Source organism: Synchiropus splendidus, chromosome 1 (genome assembly GCF_027744825.2).
Source record: "Synchiropus splendidus isolate RoL2022-P1 chromosome 1, RoL_Sspl_1.0, whole genome shotgun sequence".
Lineage (NCBI taxonomy): Eukaryota > Metazoa > Chordata > Actinopteri > Syngnathiformes > Callionymidae > Synchiropus > Synchiropus splendidus.
The window spans coordinates 14,296,820-14,323,485 of NC_071334.1; the positions used below are offsets into that span (position 1 = coordinate 14,296,820).

The 26,666-nt window shown below is 42.9% G+C and overlaps 1 protein-coding gene across 2 annotated transcripts; it reads right to left on the reverse strand.

Annotated features, from left to right (window-relative positions):
* Window positions 1–1,015: 1,015 nt before the first annotated feature.
* On the reverse strand, window positions 1,016–26,115 carry shdb (Src homology 2 domain containing transforming protein D, b). 2 transcript variants are annotated; one of them, XM_053853483.1, is made up of 8 exons: window positions 25,849–26,115; window positions 25,100–25,469; window positions 23,172–23,322; window positions 20,936–21,157; window positions 8,276–8,353; window positions 7,488–7,662; window positions 7,221–7,340; window positions 1,016–2,808 (listed from the first exon to the last, which is right to left on the reverse strand). In XM_053853483.1, the coding sequence occupies exons 2-8, from the start codon at window positions 25,430–25,432 to the stop codon at window positions 2,622–2,624; spliced, it is 1,266 nt and encodes a 421-aa protein (XP_053709458.1). In that variant the 5' UTR covers window positions 25,433–25,469; window positions 25,849–26,115; the 3' UTR covers window positions 1,016–2,621. The 2 variants fall into 2 exon arrangements, with proteins under 2 accessions (XP_053709458.1, XP_053709459.1); XM_053853484.1 differs by lacking the exon at window positions 8,276–8,353 and having other exon boundaries at window positions 25,849–26,110.
* Window positions 26,116–26,666: the final 551 nt, after the last annotated feature.

The following is a 26,666-nucleotide window of genomic DNA, read 5'->3' on the forward strand; positions in this document are numbered from 1 at the left end:
GAGAAGGTTAATCCACTGTGGTGACCTCCAGAGCAAGAAACAAAATTCCTGTGGTGTTTCAGATCAACTCGGCAGAGAACCAAATATGATACATTATTCATCCCGTTGTGAGTTTAGAAACAGGATTTACTTTCACTTAAATATTCACATCAAAGTGACACAATACAGTTCCGAGTGTGAGAACAGAACCACCTGCTGGACTCGTCTGAGGTTGTGAGTCAGTTCTTAACACTTTTATTTATAATCTAAATGGCGAAAAAAATATGTGGGTGTTTACGTCCAGTGGCTTCCTCACATGACCCTGGGACCGTTAACAACCGGCATGTTTTACATGGACAGCTGCACAGTGACAATAAAGCACATGTGAAAGCCTTGGCATCTTCTTCGAAAAACTATGTTAACCCAAATCTGAGAAACATTTTGGTTGGGATGTTTTCCTTTCTTGTTTTTACACGTCGCTCACTTCCTGCCATCATTATTCAAATCCCTCCCCAGGGAGCCCGTCTCTCTCAAACACACTTGTTTAGAGGGTTTTTTTTTTTGCAGAAGTACAGTCAGACGCCGCCTCCCTCCTCCCGCCCCTTCCTCCTCTCATACCCCCCTCCTCAACTCCTCAAAGAGGCTTCTCTTCCTCCGTCACGCGGGTAATCACACTACACTATATCATTTGGGTCGGTAATGAAAGCAATCCCAGCGCCTTTCACAGAGGAGCCGCCCCAATAATGAGGAACGTCTCCCGCCGCCTCCTCCTCCGCAGCCACACCTCACCCCCAGTCATCGCCCGCTCCCTCCCCACCCGGCTGTTAATGGATGAAGGGGAGCAAATGTCGGAGAGTGTGAAGAATGCAAATCCTTTGTGCTTCTTTCACTCTTTGTGCTGTAAATAACTCTGCTGCCCAGATAAGAACTGTTACTTTCCTGGTGAAAGTATTTTTTGATGTTTTATTAAATCACAGTAATACAGGAAACATGTGTGTCTTATGGTTCAACAAAACACTTCCCCAGCCCACTCTTTTACCAGAAAAACAACTTGTTTATTCAAATCTTCAGCATTCACTCTCTCCCTGCTGTCTCTGCTTGGCTCGACTCAAGACGACAGTAGCATGATATTTATGTTGACATAACTTCAATATCCACCGCTACATCTTCATCTCGGTAGAAACAACTGCTCCATGAAGAGAGAGTGATGTCATGAGCTCCTTCACTCAATGTAAATGACAGCTATTACATGTAGAAAATATGACAATTTAAAACTTAATTTTCACTGAGCACTAGACCCTTTGTATCACTACTGACAGGTGGGCTTCGCTGCAACATTGAGGAAATATGGAAGAGCAGTCTTCTGCATTTCATTTCCAGACTCAATAGTTTGGCAACAAAGAACTAAACATGCTTGTCCTGCTAGAATATTTCAGCTGATTTGACCAAAAGCACATTTTTTTAACCACAAAAATAGCTGCTTCACATCCTAAAACGTCACTAAAATTAGAAGTCAGTTTCTCACTTCAAAATAAAGACAAGACATGTCGGAGAATCGTAAAAAGTGCATGATGTCAAATCTTTGCTTGCAGTTTTGCTGCTGGGTGTTTTACTCTGAAGGTCCAGTGCCTACATCCTCAGAGGAGTGAGACTGAGCAGCTTAGTCTCAGAACAGTGCTGCTCATGGCTACTAGTATGCGCGGAAAATGAAAGTTTACTGCCTCAAATATTAAACGTGTTTTCGATTGGCTACTCTGATGGCAGTCAATAGCGATAAAGCGCTGTGTGAAACTAGTGAGAGAATCATGGAGGAGGAAAATAAAAAAAGGCAGCAGTTTCACGTAGGAAAGAAGCTCTCAAAGTCATACGCAGTTTATTTTTAATTCATCACCCAGCCCTACTTGATCATCAACATCACATTGGGTGTCTTTTTCCTTTTACCTTCTACTGTTCATCACTCATTGTCATCTCAGCCAAGCACAGTAGCTACGAGAGCCTGCTGCTATATAAATACATTTGTATTCCTTACTCCATTTTTTGCCACACAAGTTCAATTGAGGGGTGGATCAGAAAAAGTCCACAAGCTGCACACAAATATTTATTTTCAATGTGACAAAATTCACACAAATCGAGGTTGCTGAGTTCTCAGAGTCAGTGGACAGACGTCGGCAGCATTGACTTCTACAAACTGGTCCATCGATGCACACACAAGCAAACTCATCACAAACACTGATACAACTTATGTTTATGAGTTACGATTATCAAGCAGCACAAAGCTTGTTACTCAACTGATCCAAAATATTGTTCTCTAAAGACAAATTTCTTCACAATACAATTGCATCTACACACTCCGGTACAAAGATGGAAAATATGAGTCACCAAAATAGAACCTTTAAAGGTTTTCACCCACACCAGGAGCCAGTGTTGCTGAGGAGTTAAACCAATTGCTGCTGAGTCCAGACAGTCCTGATACAGAAAACCTCCTTGGCATGGAAGAAGAGATTATTGCATCGTTGTAAAAGTTCCTGTTGATGTGAAATGAAAAAAACAAGAAGGGGGTATCGGTGGCTCGCACCTGCGGAAACATTCAAGTGTCTGTCCACTGTGATGCTGTCGAGGTCCAAATCAAGTTTTTGGTTTATTCAGAGTGTCTGCACCAGCACCGGGAAGAGCAGGGACAAGTGCTCGGCTCCTCTGATTGGAAGCTTGTGGGTGGTGTAGAAGTGGATGACCTCTGGGATGGTGTCAAAGGGCGGGCTGTTCTGTCCCAGCACGTACTTGCCATCCTTGCACTGTGTGAACTTCATGTGCATGAAGCCTTGGCAGCTCCTAAAAGGGAAAGCAAACATGAGTCGGAATTTCAGCGGAGCAGGAGGACATGAGGGAGGAAACGGAGAAGAGCGAACATGAAAAGTGGAGCTCATAAAACATGTCTCTTGACACAGAGGAAATCACAGGCAGGATTTATGCTGGCATCTTCTTCCTGTTCTTTATTTAAGATGTAACGTGCACTGCTGAGGACGCCGAGATGGATGGATGGTTCTGTAATAACACGGAGATAACAGAGCAGCCTCGGCACAAAATGGAGGAAAACAAAAAACCATCAGCTTTCAAATACACATAAATAAAAATAATAACATGGAAGATATTGAGGTAAATAAATGATTCCGATCTAAGATCAGTCATAGGAAGACACCTGCCCACACTGACAAATTTTAAGTCATGAAAAGTGTCACATACAATCCCAGAGTAGACCAAAACAGTCCGGGACCAAGCAGGATTAACCCTTTCAAGCACAGAGTCCACTACAGCAGAGAGCTATTCAAGAACCATTGTTCTTTTATTTAGTTGCAGGAAATGTCTCCACTCCAAGAACTCCAAAGCGAAGCCAGATGGCAAATAGGAGGAATGGGTGTGAATGGGAAGTTCCCAGTTACGTCACATGATGTAGGATTTCCAAGTCGGGAAGTCCTCACCATCACGAGTACGCAATCTAAGATTTCCCCGAATGGAAACAGGAAGTAGAAACTCTGAATCAATGAAAAACACATCCTGTAAATGTGTCTCCTTGTCGAACAAGGTGTATTATCATAGCTAATTATTTTTAACTTGACTTTCCCTTAGACTTTACGTTTTAAAGCCAAAGTAGTTGTGCACAACAGCTATCGCTATAAAGCAGTTTTCATTCATTAACATTAGTAACAACTTCTCGTGTGACAAGTTTCTACTTAATGGCTCAGAATCGACCAAAGGCTGAACTATGGGTATCTATACTGAAAGGTAAAAAGTGGTAGATTTTATTGATCGAGGGGGGGAGTTGTGACTAGTGTGTCAAAGTTATGATGCTGAAGTGGCAGTCTTCACATCAAGTTTCACATCAAGTTCAAGAGTGTTTTATGAAATATCTGGGCAATGCAAATACAAAGTACACAAAGTCACTTCGAAAGTCTTGGATCATCAGTCAGAATCTTTAACAAATCACATAAAAGTTGCTCATAATTGGATGTGTGCTGTGACAAAGTAGAACTCACATTTTATTCTTTTGTGAGTATTTTGTTTGACATCCTTCACTCACATAGGTAACTAACGTAATAACTAACAATCCTGCTCACCCTATGGACACAGCTCACATCAGTAGTGTAGAAGCCCATTACATCCATGTAAAAAAAAAAAAAAACTAAAATAAAAAGAGTCACCGGCCAAAAAAATAAATAAATGACAAATACAGGTGAAAAAAAGGTTGAGATCAGGTGCTGTTGGAAGAACCAACTCCTCATTAGCAAAATGCTCGTGGCTTAATTATTGACTAGTGAAATATAAAAACTGATGCCAAATTCACTTGAAAGAGAGTGAATTGCAACCAGAAAGTAATACTCAAACTAGACAGGGGAAGAAACGTGGAGCTCCATGAACACAACTTAGACGCTGAACACATTTTCTTTTTTTTTTGCCCATTCCCATCATTTTTTTTTTTTGCCTGTTGGGAATGGGCTTCTATACATCAGGGCTTGGAGCTCTGTCATGTAGGTGGTATAACTGACACCTAGTGTCAGCGCACCAGCAGGGAAAACTAAACACAGTGAAGCATCAAAACAACAGAGGTTTCTCCTACTATCAGATGAAACCTGCTACAACTGAGCGTCCCCTTTAAGAGCGAGCCAGCGAGTCCTCACGTCGGTCTAATTATAGCAGCAAAGGCACAGACAAGGGCTGGAACTGGTCACCACAACTGTCACTGGATAAGCACCAACACTGGCCAGGACCATAATCATCCCTTCACCCCCCGACAACTGAGAGCCACACGCTTCAGAGCAGAGATGACATCGGCTCTCATCAGCCACACTTTAGTTTTTAGGTCGCTCCATATGTGAGCTCACACTACATGCTTCCATCATCATCATCAATATTAACACACACAGCATCATTTTGAACCTGTCTGACTCATCTGTGATGCAGTTTGGCATCACTTCAGACTCACACAATATGAATTACTACCTGCATTCATTTTGAAAAATATCCATGACTTATGAACAGTACATCCTAATAAAATATAGGTCAGACGTGTCTTTTATTTTTGGCACATAAAATAGAAACAGTACAACTGAAATGTAGTGCTAATATGTACCACAACATGTGAAGAAATCTCACAACTCACGTCCCACGATGCAATGCAACAGTTGCAATATGCAGCAGCTAAAATCACTGCTAAATTAGAAAACGCCGGTATCTGTGTCTCTGTCTTAACAGATGTGACCCACAACCTTTTCTCCCCATAAGTCATTACTTCACGACAATAACAGCAGACACAAACTGTTGAACTACTCTTCCATTAAAATGAGCAGAAAACAATGAAACAACACAACAAAACAGTCAAGAAGCGCATGCTCAACAGAGAAACCCCTCAAAAAACATCTCAACCCCAGCGCTGATTTTCTTGAACCAGAAGCGAACTTTGTAGCGCCACACATCTGTTAAAAGTAAACATATGGAATGACAGGAATGACACACACGTGTCTGTCAATTCGTAGCCAATAGTGATGCGAGAAATAAGTAATATTGCTCCACATTTGTGTTGTTACGCTAGTTTAGCGCCAAAGTTTTTCTAAAGCGTGCGATGCCACCGTCTTTGTTCACTGCTAAAAAATGACAATGCCACCTATAGGCCAGGCTTGTGTACTACATTGGCTTAATTCATCTTTATAGGTTGAGGGGTGAGGTGGAGATTTGTGTAGATCAGAGATGAGAAGTTAAAGGGGGCCACATTATAAACTGTGACTGTTGTGAGGGGCCATCATGCCAAAAGAAAGGCAGCGATGACTGCAAAACGTAGTAAGAGAAAAATCTTAAGTAACAGAGCGAAATGAACCATACCACATGGAAGCAAGGACAAGTGTAAATATGGTATGAAACCTATAAAAAATCCTTTCACATGCATCTTAAATGAATAGAAATCACAATAAAGCTACGGACCAAACATCAAAGATGAAAAGGCAATTTATTTCAAATTATATGTTGAATTTTCTTTCAACGAATTTTGAGGATAATACTATACTGACAAATGAAAAGAAGAAATGAATGTAGTCATGAATGTGTTGCATTTACTGTTCAACTAGTACTGGCTAAAACGGACACAGGATTTTTAAAAAAATGACAGAAAATGACAACTTATCACTTTTAGTCTGACCCCATGAGGGCTGCAAAAACACAGGCAAAGGGCCACATATGGCCCCCAGGCTGCACTTTGCCCAGGTCTAGTGTAGATAGATAGAAACCTGACATCACTCCATTTTTGAGGAGCACTTTTTTGAAACTGAGAGACAGAAAACAAGTTTCTCCATGTGAATGAACCCCTTTAGCACCATGGCTTTCCAGAATTGTTTTCGATATAACAATGATCCGAGAGTTAAATGGAGATGTAATTGTTACTTGTGTTGCATTTTATGCCTCCCACACGAAACAATTTACACAGCCTGGCAGGACAATAGAACTTTACGAGGAATAAAAACTCATTTACGCTATTTATTTTTGTTTTTACAAGAGCTGCTGGTTCAAATTGTTAAGCTGCAAAGAGTAAACAAACTCCATCGAATGAGACTTCAAATATTTTAACGCTTAACTAAGCACTTATTTATGCTTTTAGACACATATTGATTTTTAGCCAAAATAACTTGACCTTGATGCTTAAACCAGCATCTGCAAGCAAGCGTGTGTGTCAGTGTGTCTCAGCTACTTTGCATGTAAATGAGTAATATATGAGCTTGTTTGCATGTCAGCACAACGCAGTGTCTGGCGGAGCCTCGCTTTCCCTCCTTCCCTCCCTTCTTGTGTGGTCTACAGAAGGCAATTCATATTCATTACTGATTATGGGGAGGAGGATGCGCCGCGCACTCAAGTGTGCTCTACCTTCTCCATTACCACTAAGGGGGTCCACCAGGGGCCACAGAGCGGGGCCAAGGACTCAGAAAGGACAGAGGGATAATGAGGGCCCAGCACTGTTCAAAATGGACCGTGGTCGTAATTACAAACGAGAGATTTGACCAGATAAGCATCTTTGGGAGACGCAAACGAACGGAGCGGAGGAGTCAGTTAAGGTTGATGGAGGGAGGGAGAGACAGATGGAGAGGTGTGGAGAGCAGCACATGGAATCAGACACTCAGGAGGATTCACACACACGTGGCACATTTTCAAGTGTCACGCAGTGGGAAGACAAGCACGCTGACGTGTGTGTGAGAGTCTCCTACCGTAGTGATAAAGAGTAGTTGGAGCGGTTGTTCTGGCTGCTCCTCACCAGGTAACTACACTCCTTACACAACGTGAGCAGAGACTCTGCATCTGAACGGGACAAGGCGCCATGGTACCACCTGAGAAAGAGCACCCAATTTTAATATATCAATACTGTGATGTGTCTGCATAAATCTTTCTTAAAATGGTTTTAGAGCTTTTCCAAGCTCCTACATAGTAAACCGATCCTGCTCGGGAGAATATTTTCCTGTGAACTGCATGCTTACACTTGGTTTTCCAGAGGCAGCGAGGCGTCCACTCTCTCTCCCACAATGTTCGTCGCATCATGCTGCATTCGATACTTCATCCCACCTCCTGCCAGTGGGCTGGACCTGGAACACAGGGGGCGGAGTCTCTCTGTAGGTGACGAAGACCGATCCCATTCTGTGGCATCAAACTGCACTGTTGAGAGAGAAGACCATTTGGTTTCACAGTCCCAGTTGGACAGGAGCATTTTAACTATGAGAGTGAGACAGTAGGTTGAGTTCCTAATAGCCTATTAAAAGCAGCGCTGGCATTGTCTAGACTTTCATGTTTCCCCTAGGAACAGTTTAGTGGTTAAATTGGCGTCTACTGCATCAGACTCACGACTCTCCCAGTATGTGCATAATAAAACACCTACACTCTGCTGCTTTAGGTGATAACCATTCCCATCGCAGATTAAACATTGCTCAACGTAACTTTTTGTTACTCAAGTAAAAGTAGTCATTGAGTATTTTGCAACTCAGATAAAAGAGGAAAAGTTGAACTGAACACTGATCTGATGAAATTGAATGAAGAGCCATTATGTCAAGAAGCAAGGAAGGGATGCTAAAATACGGATATGTGAAGGATCAACAGGCAGCAGCAGGTGCAGGTGGTACAGATGTGGACCACTGGAGGAGGGTTCGGGTGAAAGTGGAACAGCTGGTGGACGACAGAAGTGGCCACAAAGGTCAGGGTAGATGTGGGTGTTTGTCTTTAGGATGACAAAAGCAAGCCGGGCAGGGGGCCATGTTTTTGGGTGAGGGGTCACCTTGCTCTCTGACTGGGGGCTCCTCCTCCAGCTGACCCACCGGGGCGGGCCAGGGCAACTCCGGCATGTCTCTCATTTCTAACGGGGAGGGGCGGGTGAGAGAGAAGAGGCCGGCAGAGTGAGAACACAGCAGATGGGTTCACCGAAAGACGATACGTAAGAGAGGTGGTGATAATTAGGAAGTGAGACTGAAATTTGAAGCCAGAATGTGAGAAGAAAAGTGAGATGTTGACGATGTTATGGGGGGGTATCAGGGCGCGAATCCAGGGGCCCCAATTATTTTGCGTGAAAGTGAGCATCTCAGTTCCGCCTGGATGAAACAAGTGACTCTTTGTATCAAACACACTAGTTGTTTCTTTGTAGGAGCTTTGTTCAGCATGAAGGTCTCGCACAGGTGAAAACTCATAATGCACCATTTTTAAATGGCTCTGACTGTGGAAATGTTTTCTCAATTCACAAGTCTCCCTAACATGTCAAACTCGATGCCTGCTTCCCACCTTTGATCCACATTATGATCATACTTGACTGGTCAGGAGCCCATAATGCAGAGCAACAGAAGCAGCTTTAACAGAAGAGTCAAATGTTTTATTAAAATCTACTATTAGACTACACTTTTGGTTTGGAACCACTGTTTTAATAGACATTATCTTTGGGTGAGGGTTTCCTTTTTCCTCCTTCTGCAATGATCTTGATCACAGCAATGTAAAACAGAGGTCACATTCAAGGAGAGGAACAAATGGAAGCTCAACACTCTCACCACATATCAACAGCTGCACCACACAAATACAGACCATAAAACCAAGAATCCTAATGGCATCCATCTCATCATGGGAGAAAAAAAAAACAAGTCACCTCTCTTGAACAACACCTTTATGGTACTGATGAGCAGTGGTCCTGAATGTTCCAAAATTTATTAAATAATTAACCGGGAAGAAAAATCATTATTCAAGTAGTCAAACAGAATTCAAATTACTGCGAATTAAAAGGCTAAAAATGACTAGAGGAATGAAAAATATCGACACCACAATATATCGGGCTACTTCGACTGCTAATAGAATATCAATGATTCATCTCTTACTGTCCATTTTTCCCACATATTTTAGTATTTAAGTGATAACATTCGACTATATATTGTGTCTCATTTTGGTCCATTCAAAAAATACATTTTCAGTCAAGGTATGAGATGCACACAAGTTTCTCTTGCAGTTCAATGTCAAAGGAAAAACAAGATTAATAATTATTTTGCACCTTTAGTGACAGAAGTTTAATGAGAAACTACACACTTATTTTTAAGTGTAAACTAAAAATGAAAAGGCAGCTATATTGAGGTAAATGGTTCTGACATAATTTGTCCTTTCAATTTTAAGTGATTTTTCCTCAGTCAGTATTTTGCCATATTACACATTGCCATATTGAAACCCAGGAGTAGTGCTCAAATCTCGTACACTGAACAAGGACAATAAAGGCTATTCTATTCTATTCTAGGCAGTATCATGAGGTTCATAATCGATGACTCCTCTGCTTCATGACAATGATAAAAACCTTCACACATAATATCCACAAAAAGAAATGAAATATACCTGGTTTGATAATAAATAACAGCAAAAACCTTGAAAACAAATCAGCTATAATGACTCGCTCTTCAAGTCATGCCCAGGATGTAAACAACATACCATCACAAGTCTTCAACTTAACTATCATCTCTGGAAAGAGGCCCACTATAATAGTAAAACTCCAGAGTGGGTATGGAAACAGCAACAGTCAAGCAACTGGCGGTTGAGTGTTGCATGACTGTGAAACAGCACATTCTAGACAGACACACATTTTGTGGTGGTTTGCTATACAACTGAGCAGACACCAGTGTCTGCATCTATTTTCCATAAGACCAGAGTAAACCATGAACCCATGTGGTTTAAAAACTGGGTCAGTGATGAAGTGCTGGAAATGTAGCAGAAACAACAGCGCAGTACTGCGTGGCTAAAGTCACTTCTTACATCAGCGATCCAGCTATAGCATGGCAGAGCTGTGTCAGCGAACTTACTCCGACAAGTTGGGCAGATGATCCAGAAAAAAAAAAAAAAAACGACCACAAAACTTTGGTTCATTATTCCGGCAGTGTTATGTTGACGCTGCGTGGTCTAAACTGAGGAGCAGGTCAACGGAAAGGTGCATGCAGAGAACAAAAACACGTCTTATTATCTTCAATATTATCTCCACTCTTTTGCTGCATTCACACTCTGTAGTTCCAACTCAGATTACACAACAAATAGTCAGATAGTTTATGAGCTGACACTTGCAAAGACCCCCTCAGGTCGGCAACATCAAAGACCATTTCAACAGGCATTTAGAAGGGAGACCCGGCTGTATGAGCAAGCCTCCCTCCACCCGCGGTTAATAATTAAGCAGGCAGACACACTTTGCCACTTTCGCTGGCTCTGTGTGAATTATTGATGCGTGGCACTGTACAATGGCCCGATCTGGAGTGGGCCGAGTCCCCGCTGAAGCCAGCGACAAAGTGTTGTTTGGCACGGCGCGGACACGAACGTCTGCCACGTGAACACTGAAAAATGCCAGAGTGGCCGGCCTGCTCAATCTGCACCTGCTGCCACCTCCAATTTCACACCTCTCAATGAGACTGGATTACATGGTGGCGCCAAATACAGAGATGAATGGAGGAGGGACGCGAGTAGAAGTAAATACAGTGACAGGAAGACGGCTTATTCCGGATGAGAAATGAGCTACACCCTGCTGTACAGTAATGATGATAGATGACATTTCAAAAATGTGGAGCATAGATATCAAACATATTATTTAACATTCACAGCCTGAAGACTGTATGTCCATTTAGGCGCTTCTTCACTGGCGAGGTGAAGAAGCTGGTAGAACTGGTACCATCTGGAACGTTAGAAGATGGCGCCGGTGTCTGACCCGGCCATGACAACCGGGTCAAACACTGTTCTGCATAACGTTCTTTGTATATAAAAACAGAATTTCATTTCGATTCTTTTGTATTCACCAAATGAAAACAGTACACGTAACATCCGATTTACAACCGGGATCGGTTCCGACCAACCGGTCGTGAGTCAGATTGGACGGAAGTCGAATGCCATTCAAAATAGCCGACACAAGGGTTATAGTTACAACTGTAGTGGTAGATCAATGTGTGAGAGTGAGATGCTTGGATACTGTGCTGCCGTAACTGAGCTGCTACATGCGGTGGTTCCAGACATTGAATAAAAAAAATAAGCATCTTTGGCTGTGTACTGAGTACGGGTGGACATAACTCGAGCAGGTCGTAAGTCTGATGTTACTTGTATTTCTTCTTTCTGATTATATCCTGGTTGAATTGCTGACCATTGAAAATCATATTATTCTATTATATCATATTATCATATTATTATTATTATAAATACTGTGACTCATGTATCATAGTTTTCCACAATATTACATTCCTTATGGAGGGGCGTTAACATCTATTGCATTTACAAAGAGTAGTTCATTCAGACTTGAAGGGGTTGAGACGTTCTGCTGCTTTAAACATCCAATGAGGACGTCACCTTCACTTTGGGCAACTTTTAAGACAATCCTGGCCTCAAAATAGTCTCAGGATAAGTGCAGCAGGCATGGCCTCTGCACCAATGTGACTATTCCAACATGGCTTAAAAGTTAAAGATGAGTGGGTGAATAAGTAAGTCATGATATCAAGGACAATTACTATGACTTAAGATGATCCCGAGTGATGACAGAATAGTATTCTGCTTCACCATATTGGCTTAAAGAGATAAGCAATACTGGGAAGCGTCTGGCTGATTCAGTAAGACAATAAGCTCCAACAATAGAAGAGACGCTGCTCCTCCCTTCATTTCATTCCCACACGTCATCCTAACTTCCAGGCGAAGCTGGTCAGTCCTGTTTTTGGTACTTAGAAGCAACAGCATGTCAAACAAACCGGGAAACTCATTCTATAAAGAAGACAAATGGAGCCTTCTGCACAGACAACTGCTGAGTAACAGCAAACTGAGCTGATTTCGCCTCTCAGCCGGAAACCTTTAGTCTTAAGTGTATTCAACTCCAGATCTGTCAGCGAGACTCACTCTGGCGGTCGTCACAAGAGAAACAGACCTTGTTTCAACTCATGCTTCTGACAAAGAACTGAGTCAGTGCACTGGAGAACATCTGGCTCACATTCACTTCACATGGGGAACCTGTGGATGTGTCTGACTGAGCGCATCTAGGGCTGCTCTTTGTTCTGCAGCGCCAGACAATGAGGCAGAATAACGCTTTGAGAACAAAGAGGCAGTGGCATGCGTAAGTGCTTGTAATCACCAGCGTTGCACCCCACATACATCAAACATTATAGACTTCATCTCAAAACGGTGTCCATCTAAAATGGTTCCCACTTTTGAAAGAGGAGCTTGATGACGGCAATTTACGCAATTTGGGGTCTGCCAAAATCCCACACGGCGCCTCGACTACCTGCGAATGATTACAAGAAATTATCCGAGGGGGAGGTCGGGAGAACATGTTTTGATTGACAGATAAGACAGCAGCTGTTACTGAGAGCTGATGATTGAGAAGGTAAAAACAAAAGACCAGATTCCCAAAGGCTATAGAGGAAGGCATCTGCCTCTATTGCTCCAGTCCTCAGAGCATCCACACCTGCTGCTGGGTAAACACCACTATCAGAACCATTTTTTCTATTTTATTCTTCTAGGAGTCCTGACCACAGTTCCATTGCTACCATTCATCTTTTCTTTAAACCATCTGTGTTTCCTACGACATTTCAAAATCAATTTTCAGTATCATATATCCCAGGCTATAAGCCATTACTTCTTTCTCATGCTCTGTACCCTGCGCTTTATTCAATGATGCAGCTAATACATTGATTTTCATGGGCAAGCAAATAAATTACAGGCACCACCTTGTTGTGATAAACAAAATTCGAGCCAAATCAATGAGAAAAAAGATGGAAGTAACGCATGCATGTGCAAAGACACAGCACACACAACAAGATAGAAAATTCTAATTTTGAGAATGATTCCAGCGAACATACAATATGTACAATAAAGTCTTTGTATGGGACATATTTTATTAACAGTAGCAATAACAAACAAGGACGTTCTTCCTTGTTTGCAAGAACAACTTTCCTTACAAGACAATGTTCAGTTATTGCTCCTTCTATGTAATTTCTACCCCAAATTGCAAAAAGTAAAACTCAAGAAAAGCATGGCTCTTGACAGGTTAAAGCACTCAATGCGTGTGATGCCACTGCTCCGGTGTTGCAGGAGCTCCGCCCCCAAAAATGGCTTCAGTGTCGAGCTCCAGAAAAACTGGAGCAGCCGCAGAAACGTGAGAATGCGTAAATGTTAATAAAATGGCAGTGATTTTATTGGTCTGATGTGACAAGTCTAATAATACTCGAGGCATGATGCATGGTAAGTGGGCGTGGCTTGTAGTCTAGTCTGTAAATTATGGTACTCCATAAAAACATTAAAGATTAAAGTGGGCTGCAGGGGTGAAAGTGCAAACTATAACTAGCAGCAGCAATGAGAAGCCTAAGGGTAGGTTCACACCGAATGCAATTTAAAAACCACACCTCGAGCTAGTGCTAGTAAACACTCACCAGAAACACAAGGACGCGTCTGGAAGAAGGGTTATTTGGGGTTGTACAGCATAGGCTTGCCAGCAACTGCTACTAAAAGATTCTCTTTAAATTTGCTTCTTTGTCACCATGACAAACGCAGCGAAGGGAACATTGATAAATGTTCCCTTAGCTGCGTTTGTCACCATGAAATCTGGCCTTTAATAGGCTAATGCGGTGTGACTCGCCATCGAAGTTCAGATTTTCAATTTGAGCACTGGACGCTGTCACACAAAGTACTGCACTGAATTTGTGTGAAATGCATACATTGTGTTTGGTGTGAATGTACCAAAAAAGTGAATGGCAACCATCTTAAATCCACCGTACAACACCACCAATACGTCATCACCTGATCATTGTTCCATCATCAACAGCACATGAACATTTTTTATGAAGTATGCTACTAGTTGAACGCAGATAAACACTACCGATCATGTAACCTCCTCGCCAGAGGTAACAATAACGACACCATGCTTTTAGCTAGAGAACGTCATGGGCGTCCAGTGGACGCCAAACAAAACATGAAAAAATGGATGCCGTCCAGTACTCAAAACCGGACGCACTGTTTCCTCAGCAGGACGCCTTAAATGTATTATTAGTGCCTGTATAATGCCCGTAGTGTCATCTCACTGGTTTACATTTAATTGTGTCTCCGCCCGGTAATTTCACAACCGTATTTTGGCCATCGTGGTTGCCATATTTGTTCACTGCCGTAATCTTGTGACACTCGCAGCATGGAAGCGCGCAGCTGTCAATGGCATGTCTGACGCTGATGACAGGAGGAAACCACGGATAAGTTCCAAACTTTAAACAATCGTTCACAAGACTAACTCTTTGCTTTCTAATTGGAGGACTATTTGGCGATGCTCTCCCCGCCATCCCGCATCCCAGCGGCAAGCGGACAAGCACACAGCCCATTCAGAATGAGAGCAAAATAGTGTAACAGGGATCAAAATTGGAGTAGTTCTATTTATTTAATCGAGCGACAAGCCTTTACATATGTATTGTTTGAATGAATGGATGCTGTGGTTATGAAAGTTTCGAAAGACCCTCACAGCTGATACGACTGCATGCTTACCTTACAATGACGTGTCGTAAGGGAAAGAATCATTCTAAAAATATTTTTATTATTATTATTAATAAAAACGTTTTGGATGCCCTGTTTCAAAAACCCAGCTAATAGCCTGAACGACACCCTCAGAATCTTGCCTACATATCCCTTTACAGTAATTAATTCCATCAATGCAAGCAGTTTCTAAATCATTCAATATTCTAATAGACAATATTTAATATCCAATGTTTGCACCTTTATATGAACCAGCTGTATTCATTTTTCTTTCTTTGGTGAATAGATTGTGCATTATATTCTGATATTCCTCTGCTCCCTTTGTTGTGCTCTGCTTTGCTTCCATCCTCTCCGCCTGACTCTCACATTGGTCTCAGGGAGAAAATCACAAAGGACACAGCTTTTCATTAACGTTGGTGACAGCACATTGTTGAGGAGAAAGAACAGTGGGGACCGATTTGGAAGAGAGAGCAGGAGAGGGAAATGTGACATAGAGAAGGGAAGCCTGAGTGAATGTGAGAGAGCGTGACAAGAGTCCTTCCACTGTGCCACTAAATTGATGAAGAGGCTGGTCTGGCGCCCTCGGGGCCGACTTAGAGTGGCCTAGCGCGGCACTATCACAGCGGAAATGGAAATCTCATTTTCCCTTTTTTCTCTCTGCCGGATGTTTGTCACCGTGCAGCGAGGAACATAAATAAAGATCCACACGCTCCTAGAGTCAGCCCTCATGTGTGAGAGCTTGTGCAACTACACACCCTGACAAACAAGTCCTCTGTCAGGAGTCTGACCCAAGCCTGTCACAACATGACAGTCCTGAGCAGATGAGAACAAATCTATACACTGGTGTACACCGTGGGGCGACTTCTCCTCATCGCCACCAACACTGACTCCTGCTGAAGTTCACTTCTTGCAGTGAGTTAAAAAAAAACTTGAGGCTGCCAGCATCAAATTAGTTTGTAGAGTTCATCAGGGAACAAAAGTACTTTCCTCATCCGTGCGAGTGAGACAGTCATCACCCATAGTAGTTTGCTTTCACCTACTCCAGCAATGCTGGGCAAACACCGGCACCCTCCACCAACTCTCCACCTCATAATGCTAGTTACACGGTGGAAGCACATAGTTAACAGCTCCACAACGATGTGCATCAATCTGTGCCTCTTGGTAAATCAAAGCATATTTTCAGATGTGTGTAAAAAAGCAGTCTAGATCCATGCACAGTCTTCTTTGGTGACAAATTCTATGGGCTTCACTTACATGGCATCCAGATGAACAGCTGCGCTGAAACAAAAGAAGGTAAGAGATTTTCTCAACAGCATCTTAGCAGTAATTGCTGCGGCTGTAAATGTCTTTCAATCTCAGTCTTCGTTTTAATTTGCTCCTCTGAGCCCACCGCCCGAACCACAAGACAACGAGACCCACACAGAAGAATAAAAATAATCTCAAGCAGCGAAAACAAACACTCATCAGGTCATTAAGTTTAGCACTGGGCGAACTAATGAGATGGTAGCTTCCAGTGGCTGGGAAATTGGTGCCAGGAGCTAATCTCAGTGCCGTGCTGTCTATTGACTACCAGGAATTAATGAGTGTTGTAATTTGATCGGGGCTGTCGCGGCCACCGGCTTGCTAATGTAGTAATTAAAACCCACCAGACGAGAGGTCCTTTGTGTCCGACAGTTGTTCAAGAGAGCTTCACGATATAACTGTCGTTGACTGACATGATAGAAGGTGACATATCTGCAACATTGTGGTTCACAGTTTTCTGCACATTTTCTTTAATGTTGTGCCATCTTTATGGTGTCCTGCTGTATAAGTGTCCTTCCAGCCAAACCTCAAAACAATATATTTACTTCCTCATATGAAATAGTAACTCCATTGAAATACTATAAAAATACATAATACATATTTCTTTATTAGTGTAAGATGCCAAATCCTACATTTGCATTGTCACCTCTCTACTTTTGCGTGGACCATGAAGCAAACATGTTCTGACTTGAAGTCTCTGAATCTGTTGCTTTTTCACTATCGCGCTGCCTCTCCTGTTCATGTTTGGTTCAAGTTTATTTGGGCTATTCACCAGTATAGTACTGTACAGTATATAATAGTACAGTACAGGCCTAGTTCCCGCTGCAAACATCCAACACCTGACACAATTTGTTTACGTCACTCATCTACAACTTTTTCTGTCCAGAACACAGAGGTGTCCACATTTCTCCAAATATCCTGAAGGTGCCGTATTACTCAAACTTCAATCACTCATAACACCATTTGTGACACCGTTGTGGAGACTGCATGTCCTAAACCTGGCCTCTCAACAGACCAGTCCACTCGACACTCCTGCACATTAACGCATGATGAAATACAGCCCACTTTCAGTGCCAAGCTCACGGGACTTGATTTGCAGCTAACTTACCACTGGACGCAACAGTGTTTCAAGGTCATAAGGTGAAGAAGGTGAATCTTTAGTGGAAACACATACACTATATATTGTCTTCCATTCATGAAACCAATTAAAATCCGCTGAGAACTGTGCCTAGATGTACAGCAACAAAGAAACAAATGGCTTATTTTACTATACTCTGAATAATTCCTTGGAAAATGAATCACATTGTGAGCGTAGCCAACATTTGAAAATATACTCAGCAGCTAATGAAGCATGCACTGTTGACTGTGGCGGAGCAGGCTGCCAAAAATACAATGCAGGTTCTTCTCTGCAGAAGTGCTTTAATGAATACAAGACATGAAGTCTACACACATGCACGCACACAAGCATCCTCACTACTCAGCTATATGCCTGCTGATAATGAGAGACTGTAAAGCCTCCTCTGGACTAGAAGTGTGTACAGTATGTGAAGTGAAAAGTGATGATGACTGCAGAGCTGTGGGGCTTCTACAGCTGTCCTTTGACCCCTGTAGCAGGTTATCTGAGTGAGTGTGTCACATCCACAGGGAGGGAGAGCAGCGGCGACAGCTCTGTCAATGGTGCTGCGCTGCTGTGTGTATATGTGTGTGAGAGTGTGCCTGTGCCAGCGGATGACTGATTGCACACCCCTACAATGGCCATGACTCCCCCCCCTCCTGTCTCACCTCTCCGCAACACCCAGACCATAATTTCTCTCCTTTAGCTCCTCCTCTCCGAAACATAAACACAAAAAAATACCCCGACCTTGAAGGCACGTCTCTTTTGTGTGGTCACTTTCCCATCCTTCTCATCCATCTGATCACTCTCCTTGGCTCCATGCGCATCCCTTGCATCGCGACCCCCACAAGTGGCATGTACACTTGTGTGTGTTGGGGATATGGATTAAAATGTGCGAATGGAAAAACTGTTTGTGTGTTTACACATCAGTGCTTTTGGTCTGCTCAGACAGACAGCGTGCCAGCTCCGAATGGACAAAAAAAAAAAACAAGGGGTCAGACAGCTGGAGGAGGGATTTTCTCTTTTGTGGCGGAGCTGCATGAGCACACCATACCAGTGGAACAGCAGAACATGATACAATTACCTTTGAAACAAAGAGACTTTTGTCACATCCTTTAGTGAGACTCGCTATTTTGCACCTTATTAAGCAGATTTGTGTCTGAGCAAGGAGTGAATACAATCAGGCTGCTGTGAGTCCAGCAAGATTCTCTTATTAGCCCCAGATCAGTCACGCGCATGTGAACATGTAATTAACTGAAACTGGTGGGCTGCTTTTGAGGTGGAGCTACTGCGGCGCTCGAGGAAGGGGAGCATAGCTGAGGCTGGTGTGATTTATTATCCCCTCACCTTGACCTTGGTGCTACTGATGCAGGTCAATCAGGCCGATTTGGCCTTCTCCTTATCTACTCCTCACTGACCCTCCACTGGCTCTCCTCGCTCTTCATTACACTTCAGTGTCTCCTTCCAATTATATTTGGAGGATGAAATAAAATCGGATGAATTGAGGCTCGTGCTGCCAGGGCAAGATGGGAAAAAAAAATCATGCAAAGCCAATTATTGGAAAGAAATACTGGCGATAACTGACGGGAAAAAGGCACCCTTCCATTCCTGGCGTGCTTCAGTATGGAGCTGCTCTCACGCTTATAGAGATGCATCGCTGTCAGCTCTAATGATCTTCACAGATGTTGTGACTGTGGCACATCATGCGTGGCAGTGTAAGAAATCAATATGCGCCATAGCATGTTTAAATTGTTCGGCTGGAGTGAGATGGGAACGTTAATGTGAATCTGAAGCTTTGGCAGTGAAGGTCACGGTCCTCAGCAGATCCTCCAATGAGGTTTCTGGCTGTGATGAAGGCAGGCAGATGATGTATTAAAGGTCAGAGTCGATACAGAGGAATGTGGAAAATTATTATCAGCAGTTCTTTAGGCTTTAGGCCAGACTAACCTTTAAAAATGGGCACCACTATTTCATTTTAATTGGTATTAAAAACCCTGGCCTTTAATAATATAGAAATATATATGCATTATAAAGGAATTGTTGTATTGCTGCAACCAGGTGGGGATGCCTTGTACAGAAAATAGGTCGCCCTATTTTTCCACAGTAACACCGGTGAATGTGATTTAAATAAAAAGATCCGCTCAAGACTGCCAAGCGGTCGCTTCGCCTCGTTCTTTTACAGAATAAATCTCACCTCATATATGAGTTGGGAGAGCCATATTTCATTTGTCAAAATTTTGACAAACCTGACAGTGTCCCAAACAAAGGGGCTCAACACTACACAGATAATAAGAAGAACAGGAAAAAGACCTCTGCAAGGAGGTATCCTGTCATGATGCACCTGAATTGTCGTCAAAAATATTGATACCCAGAAAAGTATTGATATTCAAATGCTGTATCTCGATACAATACTAATTTGGCATGATACCGATGCCTTGGTGGCAAGCCTTCACAAGTAATTCCAGCAGGTTAGTAACGCTACCATTCATCATCTAAACTAAACTGTTACTGCATTAACGTTGGTTGTTTTGTTATTAGCTGTGGCTTGTGCAATAGTTTAATCCAAGCTTCAAGCGTTTAGCTTGCTGATCAATGAATGTTGGTTGTTTTAATGTCACTACCAGCCTTTAGCTTGAGAAACATGTTTTTCAAAGGCGTTTTCTTCTGTTAATAACGCAGTCTGCAGCAGAAAGAATAGAACCTGCAACTAAACCTAAGAACTCACTTTAAAATTGTGACAAGGATATCTAATCTAATCTAATCTAATCTAATCTAATCTAATGTAGGCTGAAGTTAGGCCATTTTGCAGGTTTGCTTTTGTCTTAGCTGTTAAAATGTTGGATCTTCAGGTACAGTGGGGGGAGACCCTCTGAAATAAATCCTAGCTTGTCTCTCCATCCTGGCAGTGGGACACTCCTCTGTAAATCTTTTAGCCCTTTGTGCATACAACAGTGCATAATATAATCAATGATAATGCAGGTACGTGTCTGTGGACATTAATGTTATTTGTACAACCTTATTATTCGAGACACAATGTCTTGGTGGGATAATGAGAAAGCCCTGCTCTGCCCCTGCGGCTCCGTAATTCTTCCGAATTGATTTTCATCAGACACAAGAAGGTGAGGTAAGATGGGTTTATCTGAGTAGTACAAGTAGTACTTGCAACAATATCTGGAAAAGAATAATTCAGCCTGACAGCCTGAAATTTAGAGATGCTAACGCTAAAAGATCTGACGGTTGCAGGCCAATAAAGTCTGAGAACCACATGATCTCCAGGTCACTAAACTGATACGTCCTCGCCACAGAAGTGCTATATTTCTCTTTTGTAAAAGTAGCGGGCGTAGAGCAGATGCAGCTTTGATTCATAGAAAATTGCTTGTATTGTCGCCGCTAACACGTCGACAATTCAAATTCTAATAGAATATTAATGGGAAAAAAACACATAAACTAGATCAAACTAGCAGCTCTGATTGCCTCCCCACATGACATACTTGAAAACATACAATCAGCAGAAAGCATGAAGGGTTCTCATCTTACCGGCAAAAGCTTTGGAGATGTGGTCTTTCTTCCATTCCCAGGGTTGGTCATACTCATCAGCTGGTCTCTCATCATCTTGTGGCAACCTGCTGCTCTCCTTCCCTTCCTCCTGAGGATCTCCGTACAAAAAGCCCAAGCGTCGGCCTCTTTCATCTTCGTACGGAGTGTCGTACAATTGCACCGCTGCTTGCGTTCTCCCACTTCCTGGGCCTCTCTGCAGCTCTATTATGAAGAATTATTCAGACTTGTGTAAAAACATCACGAAGTGCAAACAATGAGTTTGTCAGGTGTGTCATGTTAAATTGATCGCCGTAAACATTTCTATTTGCTGGCGGCTTCCCCTGCAGACAAGAGGGAAATTATTCTGTTCCAGAAAATAAAACACGCCTGTTGAGTTCTGACATGACTAGAATTAGAGGAGAAGGACAAATGATGTTTGCACAGCTTGCCACAGGCTCTGAATTTCATCCAGGGAGGGGGGGCGCTCCACTCTGCCCTGGGCTTGGTGCTGAGGCACACATCGTGGCAGACCCACCCCCATCGTCTTGCTCATCCGAATCACAGCAGCAACCTAGAAAAGCTCACAACAGCGACCCTCTTCTCCTATTGACATTTTCATTACTTTCTCAGCAGGTTTTAGAGAGCAGATCTTTCTTGGCTGTGGTGATTCAATTCTGAGAGAAAGATTTCAAAAGCTTGCAAATCAGATTTGTGAATTGAAAATAGATTTCTCAAAGCGGCAGAAACAGCAATTAGTAATATTGCTTGGATATGCTGGCCTCAAAAATGTAGCCTTTAATGAAAACAGGTGGCTAACAGGAGGGAGATATGAGGAGGAAAACAGAGGAGTCGGCATCTTTTATATCCACAGCCTCCAGCTTTTAAAACGAGGTAAGGGGCGAACCTTGTAGGGCAAAATAGAACGGCTGACTGAGGAAAGGCTGGGGCAAACTTTAACCTTCACATGACAAGACGTTGCTACTGGGCGGCTCTGTCGTCACCATAGCGACTGAGTGGAAACCCTTGGGAAGGCCCTGCGGCTGAATAGAAGAAGGTGGGGAGAAAACAGAGAGGAGGAGTAAAAGCATGGTGGGAGGAGGAGATGATTGGTGAGGAGCAGGAGGATGAGGGCTATGGGGGAGATTTGTCAGCACTTGATGTTAAGTCACAGAGACAGAAGAACAGTGGGTTAAAAGGCAGCTCTACCTGGGCTTGGATCACACAGAGATGAAAAAGATGACGGCAGAAATCTAGAGTGTGTGAAATAGTGCTACGATTGTTCCAACAGGAAGAGGGCAGAAAAGGGTAAATGGCTAAAGAGGTGGGTGACATCAACCGCCACAGGTGTCGGCACAACAGCAGATGGAAGGCAAGAAACCAATAAGGCAGAGCGGGGTTCAATTCAAAGATAATAAAGAGCTGTGACAATGGGACAAATATTCAGCCATCACCGCTGGGAATCTGATGTCCCATGTGCACCGTCCTGTCTTTGTCTGGGAAGATTTTCCTGGAGGTGATTATGACAGGGCGAAGAAAAGACGCCGTTCTCATCTAATCCTCAGATGATCAACTTGATTTGACCACCAAAAAAGCAGCTGAAGTGACAACGGGTAGCGAGACGGGGCACGACGTTTGCTGAAAGACAGATTACAGCGGCAGCCAGGCTCCCCTTGGGGCCGGAGAGAGCCCTCCAGATGAAGCCAGATAGAGAAATGGGGAAAGTGGAGGGGAGGGGGAAGCATTTACACTAAATGAGTGGGACAGCGAGGAGGAAGAGCACTGGGTGAGAGGCAGACAGAGATGTTACCGCGGCACAGACAAATGGAGAACGATAGATGTGAGCTAGACGATGCAAGAGAGAGGGTGGAGGGAGAGTCTGAGACTCTGAAGGGGCATTGTGAGAGACTGGCGGGTCTACTAAAAATACAGGAGAGTGGGTTGTCAGATCGCTCTAGCTGAAGGCTCAAACACTTGTTTCAATGTCTTTTGTCTACAGCGTTGGATAAATGGATTCATTTTTACTGCGTGTATGAGTTTTTGGCTTAAAATTAAGTTTACAATATTGCTCTGTATAGTGATGCAATACAGAACTATGAATACATTTGGATTTTTTTACACTTAATTTTTTTCTAATCAAGGCTGGATATCAGTGCAACAAAAAGAAACAATATGGTTTTCTATACTGTATGATTGATAAGAAACCAATGAAATGCTTAATATTTCGGAGCCCACCCACCTGTAATGACTCTCTGGGCCTCATATGGCTCCATGTAGCCATTGTTCTCTGACGGAACATAACCCAAATCAGGCTCTTGACGATGTTCCAGGCGAGCGTCAAAGGGGTCCGAATAATCTGTGTCCCCTGCCAGCGGGGCAGATGGCACCACCTAGTTGAGAAGACACATTTTTTCACTCAGAGTCCACCCATTGAATTGTGAAGCGTTTCTCATTTATTTGATTTTTTTTTTATATCTATTTTTTTTTGTGGAAAAATGCGAGGTGTCTAATTGCAAAAGCAAAGATTATACCATGGAACACATGCAAGCTGCTGTTGTTTGTGGGAGATGAAAATCAAAGGGTATTGTGCTATAAACAAAATAACAAACTGTAATATTGCTAACAGTTTGTTGTCGGGAAAAGTACAAGTTGGCCCATTAAAAAGCCTTTGTTCTCCCGCAGACTAAACAGTGGTCACCTGGCAAACTGACAGATACACAGACGGCCATATGGTCTCACACATACACACACTCACTCACACACAGTCTTCCAACGTCTCTCTGACAAAGGAAATTACTTCATGGAGGCGTGCTTTCCATCGACCGTTGAAACACCCTCTGAAAATTGCATTCTAATCCCATGCTGACTATGTAACAGGTTCTCCATCGATGTACAGGCATCTGCAATGTTAATTAGAGCCAGGATGTTCCCACAGAGCCCTGGGAAATTATAGAGAGTGGAGAGCAACTGATGTAGCTCAGACTTCATGACCTCAAAGCATGGCGTGCATAACCATGCTTTTTTTCTATCAGAGAACAGATCAGTGATAATGAAACCTGATTCTATGTATAAAAGTGAGGATTAGTTAGGGTTAGCGGTTACACGGTTTTTGGCCTGAGGAAGTCAACAACTTTGCATTACTACTACACAAGCTAGTGTGCAGTAATGAGCAGTTTGTGACCCGCAAATGCAAAACAATGTGAAACGTGACAGAGAGAGAGAAGACCCTGATCTGGCAGTTTCAGGCTGCCCTTTGTCTTTGTTTACAGCCAACAGATAAAGTATAGACAAGGAACAGCAGCTCTAACTACTTACAAACCTAGGAAAAATAAACTATTGGAAAAGAAAGGAGGCCTAGCATCTTATTTAGTGGTACCATGGGGCAAGTGTTCATGATGCAGGGCTACACACCACACTGTACAGCGGTTGCTCTTAATAACAAGTAGAACAAATTGGTGATCTATTATGCTGCTTGTTTTCCGACTGAAGCAACACTGTGATACTAGTTGCCCAGACATTAAAGTCGATCTTACCTCCCTTAAAAAAGTCTCCATGAAGGAGATGTGCTCTTGGTTGTAAAAGTACAAAGAGAGTTCATTTAAAAAAAAAATGTATCTAAGTGGTCAACACAATTTTGCCAAGGATAAAAACAGTAAAATGACGACACACTTCTTCCTTACTCCGCTGAATGAAAGGCCAGGCTTCTTCCTCGTAAAGTCGTTCCATCCACTTTTAAGGCCCAAGTGATGTTTCTGTCAGAGTTTTGGCCGGTGGTGCACATCTGAAATCCCCTTGTGCCATGAGTTACACTTCCCAGGGGCCTCCAAAGCATTACTACTGTACTGGATGTCTGTGGCCCCCACAGCTTGGTTTCCCAGCTTGCAAAACCAAACCCCATTTATTATTAATGGAAGGACATAAACCCATGGGAGTGTGACCCTCTCTGATTCAATGGTCTGCTCTAGTCATCAATTATTCCTCCTTCCATCCATCACAGCAAATTTATGGTGCGCATGAGATCTAATGTGATTCATGATTTCCATGTGAATTTGTGGCACTCATTTCCAGTCGTTCGGATCAATGAAGCGCTCGCACTTAAGGAATTTATAACAGCACCAGGTAGTGCTTCTTTACACTCATAGGAAGAAGAAAAAAAGGAATTCTTACTGGTTCTTGTGGGTCCTCTAAGGAGATTGCACTCAGGAGAATCTTGGTGCGCCCCAATTCTTGTGATTCCACTTTGATCAGTCTGTGTTTGGGAGACTTCATATCCAATGATGAGGTCTTCATGGGAGACCCATAGATAGGGGTCACAGGGTCTGAAGTCCCAGACTCACACCTGGTCCTGTTCTCTGCGTCTTCATATGGATCTTCAAAATCCAGATCCCTCTGGAGTCTGTACGCTTTAAGGATCTCGCTCTCTGTGTAGTCCGGTGTGGGCGGCGTAGGAGGAACCTTCCTGCTGCCAAAACTCAGGTAGTCTTTCAGCCACTTGGCCATAACTTCCAAACTACGTGTGCCGGAGGGAGAGCAGGGGCTGCAGGGGCATACAAGGACATGATTTTAGTTTGAAATCAGTCTTCCAGATGGGAGGGATGGAGAGGTGCAACCTGGAGAATATCATTATGAGAGGATGAATCCAAATGGCTTCTAGGTGTGCAACAAATGCACAATTAGCCCACGCTACAGGGGACATTCAACAACACAAACAGATGGGAAGAGGCGCTTCTTTTGTGTAACACGTGCAACAATCACATCTGGCAACTGAACTTTGCCCAAGGCTGCGATTACAGAACATGCAGACTGGAAACACATCTTTTTGGGACGTTGTAGATTTATATAAACTAGATTTAAACGCAAAAAAAAAGTTAGAATTTAGAACATCAAATTATGAGTCAATTGCTCCTGTTACTCACCAGCCTGCTTCAGTCCTTCAGCCACTTTGGATGCTGCTTTATTGTGGATTTATTCATGTTGATAACAACAAGAAACTTGTGTTGCGCTCACGCTTTGTGGTCCATGGCGGAAAAGAAACGATTAAAAACTGCTTTTCAGGGATAGGAGCGCTTAAATCCGAGCCGAGTCCCGCAGACGGCTGACGGCAAATGTGTGAGTGAGGAGTCAGCCGAGTGAGTAAAGAGGAGGAGGGGCTTCAGTCCCGGAGGACAAGCCTGCTGTCAACACTAGACCCTCTCACTCGCTCACAGCAGCTCGCCACTTTCTGTCTTTTAAAACTGTCGAAATCTGCATGGGAGGAACAAATGAAGAACGTCAGCCGGAGGGAGCACGACTGCTGAATTATTAATCTGCAGATTTCCACATCACTGAGTTTTTCTTAAACTGCTGTACGTTCTGATGTATCTGATCACATCTTTATATTAAACCAGTTCTTTTGACTGAGCACATCTTTGTATTAAACCAGTTCTTTTGCCTGTGTACATGGGTTTTTTTTTGTTTTTGTTTTTTTAGAAATGCGAGAGCACAGAAATGTAACCAACATGCTTGGTTTTTGGTTGACCTTCACCTGTGACAAGGCAGAGAGTGAGGTTTCCGTCATAATTTTCACGTTTTCCGACTTAACCACACTAAGACTGTGGTTTGGTTCTTTTATAATGATCTATAAAATAGGTTCCTTCCACCCTTATATATGGACACATCTTGCCATTGGATAAAAAAAAAGGCTTTTGTGGCAGTACTGTGATTTATGATATGATTTATGAAATAAATAAATAAC

Excerpts from the sequence above, each read along its gene's own strand:
- shdb (XM_053853483.1), bottom strand. The coding sequence starts at position 25,432 with ATGGCCAAGTGGCTGAAAGACTACCTGAGTTTTGGCAGCAGGAAGGTT. Across the intron at positions 8,354-20,935 it reads CATCTCCAAAGCTTTTGCCG|AAATGAGAGACATGCCGGAG; the intron begins GTAAGATGAGAA and ends CCTCCCCGTTAG. Across the intron at positions 7,663-8,275 it reads GCCCCCAGTCAGAGAGCAAG|TGCAGTTTGATGCCACAGAA; the intron begins GTGACCCCTCAC and ends CTCTCTCAACAG.